Genomic DNA, 3,327 nt, shown 5'->3' with positions numbered 1-3,327 from the left:
TTTTCTGACTCACTCTTAAACCTAAAACGACACCGACTATACAAAAGCGTGGCTGTCGGTTTATCTTGCAAGATTAATGTTTTTTAAATATCTATGAAGGAAACAAATACAAAATAGTGTGCGGTACGTGAGTGGTAATACAGTAAGACAACTGTAATTGTATTTTTCGTTGCAAGGGAGGATGCACGCATTACGCTTTACTACCGATATGCAGGCGAAAGTGGGGCCTACAGTCGAAAGCGAAGAACCACTACACTACACAGAGTAACCGCAGCCTACATTTCACACTCTTGTTTACTCCATGTTAACGTCACGACTACAAGACGAGCTGTAGCCGAAATTCTCCCTTTTTGGCTGGTTTTGTTGTTTTACTGGAACGACCCTTCCCTTCTCTAACAAGTGTGTATAGCAGTAACGTATTCAAAATACCGAAACAAAATATTTGTCCTGAGCATGCTAACAGTTATATATTTTGACATAAATGTTGTAGCGCATTTTTGTGTATTCGAAATTCTAATTAAGCCTAGTAAATGTGATTTTTTAAAATCCCCTTTTTAAAAACAAGCTTCCAACTGTATAACCTGATTTTTCAAGTTTCAACTGGCGAATGTCATATTATTGATGCTTGCAACCAATTCTAATAAAAGCGTGTTACATTTTCATAATTTATTAATATGATTGTATAACTGCGTTTAAGTCAAATATCTATAAGTTACAAGTAAATGAAACGTACAAATACCAATGGAACTCAAATAACATGTAACCCTCAATATCAATAAAAATTTTATACAATATACATATCGCTAAAAACTATGTATTCAATCCAAACCTTTTACAGAAATGTACAAGCTACGGCTTACATTGCAACCTATAAGAATCAGGCATGTAGCATTCAGACTGTGAGGAGGCGTCTTAAAGTGTCAAACGAAGCTTATTTTTAATCCGTCGGAACTGTAGTATATGTAATTTTGTGGTCTCCACACTTTAAAGTTATATAAATAATTCCATCTTCTTCGTGTTCTTTGGACACGCGTCCTCGTGATAAAAGACTGGACTGGGTATCTCTCTCAGTCTGCAACCATCGTCTTGCTCCCGGCGTTTTTGGGGACAGAGGGCAGAGGTTACGACAAGCCGATGTTCAAACAGTTACAGAGTATGTCACTTATCTTTGTTGACTGGATCAAAAACAGACGTCGAGACTGAAGGGCCTACAGTTGCTGCCTGTGCGCACGTCCAGTTCTCACTGTCACCACGTCCTGCCGTAAAGCAGAGCAGAACAGGGCAAAGCTGCTCCGTACTCGGTGGCAGAAGAGTTCAGGTGTGATAGACCGGACACCTGAGTTTGGAGAGATGGAGGACTAGCACCGTGCTGACCGAGATCTGGGGACTGGCCCGCGCTGCCTACCTGTTGACTCTGGTGCTGGCCCATTGAACTGTTATTAGTCATGATCATGACGTTGCCTCCTTGTGGATGGTGGCTTTGCACAGCGCTCGTGGGGGTATGGCCGCTACCTTGACACGGCTTTCCGTCTTTCACCAAAACCGGCACGGCTACCCTCCGTGGCGACTGTTGCTGCTGCTGGCACGAGCCGCTTTCTTGTTGCATCTGCTGCTGGGACACTTTGTCTTTGGCCTGTCTTTTCATTTTGTAGCGGTGGTTCTGAAACCAAATTTTGACCTGGGTAGGAGTCAAGTGAATCATGCTGGCGAGGTGCTCCCTTTCCGGCGCGGAGAGGTATTTCTGCTGCTTGAAGCGCCGCTCGAGCTCGTAGACCTGCGCCTGGGAGAAGAGCACGCGCCTCTTTCTCCTCGGGGTGCTGGTGAGGGAGCCCATGCCTTTACCAACATCCGCTAAGGTACCCAGACTGCCCATGCTGCCCATGTTCATTCCGGAAGAGGAACCCATGAAACGAGAAACTGAAAGGAGTAGATCTTTATTAGCTAACAATTATCACACATTAATAACAATAACAGTAGAAGTATAATGGTGGTAATGATAATAACTGCAACAACATCAACAATAACAATAATAGTAATAATAATAATTTAATGTGGACAAAAATTAAAGATTGCATAACAAATTCTGCTAGTAATTTATATGGTAACTAATGCACAATTATGCCAAATTATACACGGGATATGTTCGTGCGCCCGAGTCTTATATTCAACAAAACAGGGTCAGTGGTTGAGAGCCCGTTAATGGATTGAGTGGATTTTGTTTAGCTCCTACACCTGGCTCATTTAAATCTGTCAAAAGAGCTGCGTGCTGCACTCTCGTGTTGCACGGTCTCCTTGTTTCGAAACATTGCACGCGCGTGGTTTTACGCACTCGCTCTCTCTGTGTCCACGAGTGTTGATTTGAAAACGTGAGCCACGCAATGGTTACCCCCATGGACGAACATTAAATCCTCAAAGCTAAAATGCACAATCTAACACAAAGTAATTACTTCCGTGTATATTGCATTAACCTGTAACCAACTTAATTGCATTTGGCTTAAACGCAAGTTACGACTGCACGCTGCCCTTAACGCATAATGCATCTATAGCATTCACTCGGGATGCAATGTAATTTCCAAGTGCACTTACTCGTAGAAAAACGTGGGTCAGGATTTGCTCCGTACCAGCTGGTGGCTGTCGTGCTGCCCCGCATTCCGTCCTGATAAGCCGGCAGGTCGCTCATGTTGCCCAAATTTCCGTTGCAATAGCCTCCCATCGCCGTGTGTGACAGCTGGGAGACCCCAGCGGCTGTCATGTGGTAGGCAGCAGGTACCGTTCCATTGTGGCCCATATGATGTTGCTGCATCGCCGCCTGCGTGACTTGCGGCTGTCTGTACGAGGCAAGAGGAGCCCCCAAGTTGTTACCCTCCATACTTACTTTTTTGTAGCTCTCCTCAAGAGGACTCAAGATATCGGATACAGAAAAAGGAGTCGTATGCTTAGGGCTCATCGACATTGTTCTATGTTGCAGAAGGAGAAATTAGAAGGCAAAGCAACCTGTCCTTCTTTTTTTTGGCCAGCTCCCGCGTTCCTGTTGCTTCGGCGTCGATGCTGCGAGTTGGACACGTAAGAGAGTGCCTGAAGTCCGCCTTAATTGGCTTGAGTGGGAGCTCGAGGCTGACTTTCGTTTGTTTTAGCTGGGTGCCAGGTTTAAGGCTACCATCAGAGGCGGGGCGTCAGCAGCTAGTGCAACAATACAAAGCAACGCTATCATCTGTACACCAACGCATAATTCCTATTACGTGTTCGCAAGCTACCCCTGCCATCCCCCGACCCTGGAAACAGTTGCGCACGTAACCACATCAGTCCGTAATGTTATATTTATTTAAC

General features: G+C 44.8%; 1 protein-coding gene across 1 annotated transcript; it reads right to left on the bottom strand.

The window, feature by feature from the left end:
• Window positions 1-803: 803 nt before the first annotated feature.
• On the bottom strand, window positions 804-3,262 carry nkx2.1 (NK2 homeobox 1). Its single transcript, XM_076978569.1, has 2 exons — window positions 2,587-3,262; window positions 804-1,917 (listed from the first exon to the last, which is right to left on the bottom strand). The coding sequence occupies exons 1-2, from the start codon at window positions 2,951-2,953 to the stop codon at window positions 1,247-1,249; spliced, it is 1,038 nt and encodes a 345-aa protein (XP_076834684.1). The 5' UTR covers window positions 2,954-3,262; the 3' UTR covers window positions 804-1,246.
• Between the last annotated feature and the right edge of the window lie 65 nt (window positions 3,263-3,327).

Source organism: Brachyhypopomus gauderio, chromosome 17 (assembly GCF_052324685.1).
Source record: "Brachyhypopomus gauderio isolate BG-103 chromosome 17, BGAUD_0.2, whole genome shotgun sequence".
NCBI classification, from domain to species: domain Eukaryota; kingdom Metazoa; phylum Chordata; class Actinopteri; order Gymnotiformes; family Hypopomidae; genus Brachyhypopomus; species Brachyhypopomus gauderio.
The sequence above is the reverse complement of the archived record's forward strand: the minus strand, read 5'-3'. Positions and strand labels throughout refer to the sequence as shown.

What these genes read in the sequence shown, in the direction of transcription:
- nkx2.1 (XM_076978569.1), bottom strand. Translation starts at nt 2,953, where the DNA reads ATGTCGATGAGCCCTAAGCATACGACTCCTTTTTCTGTATCCGATATC. An exon ending in TGACCCACGTTTTTCTACGA is followed by an intron (nt 1,918 to 2,586) that starts GTAAGTGCACTT and finishes TACTCCTTTCAG; the next exon opens with TTTCTCGTTTCATGGGTTCC.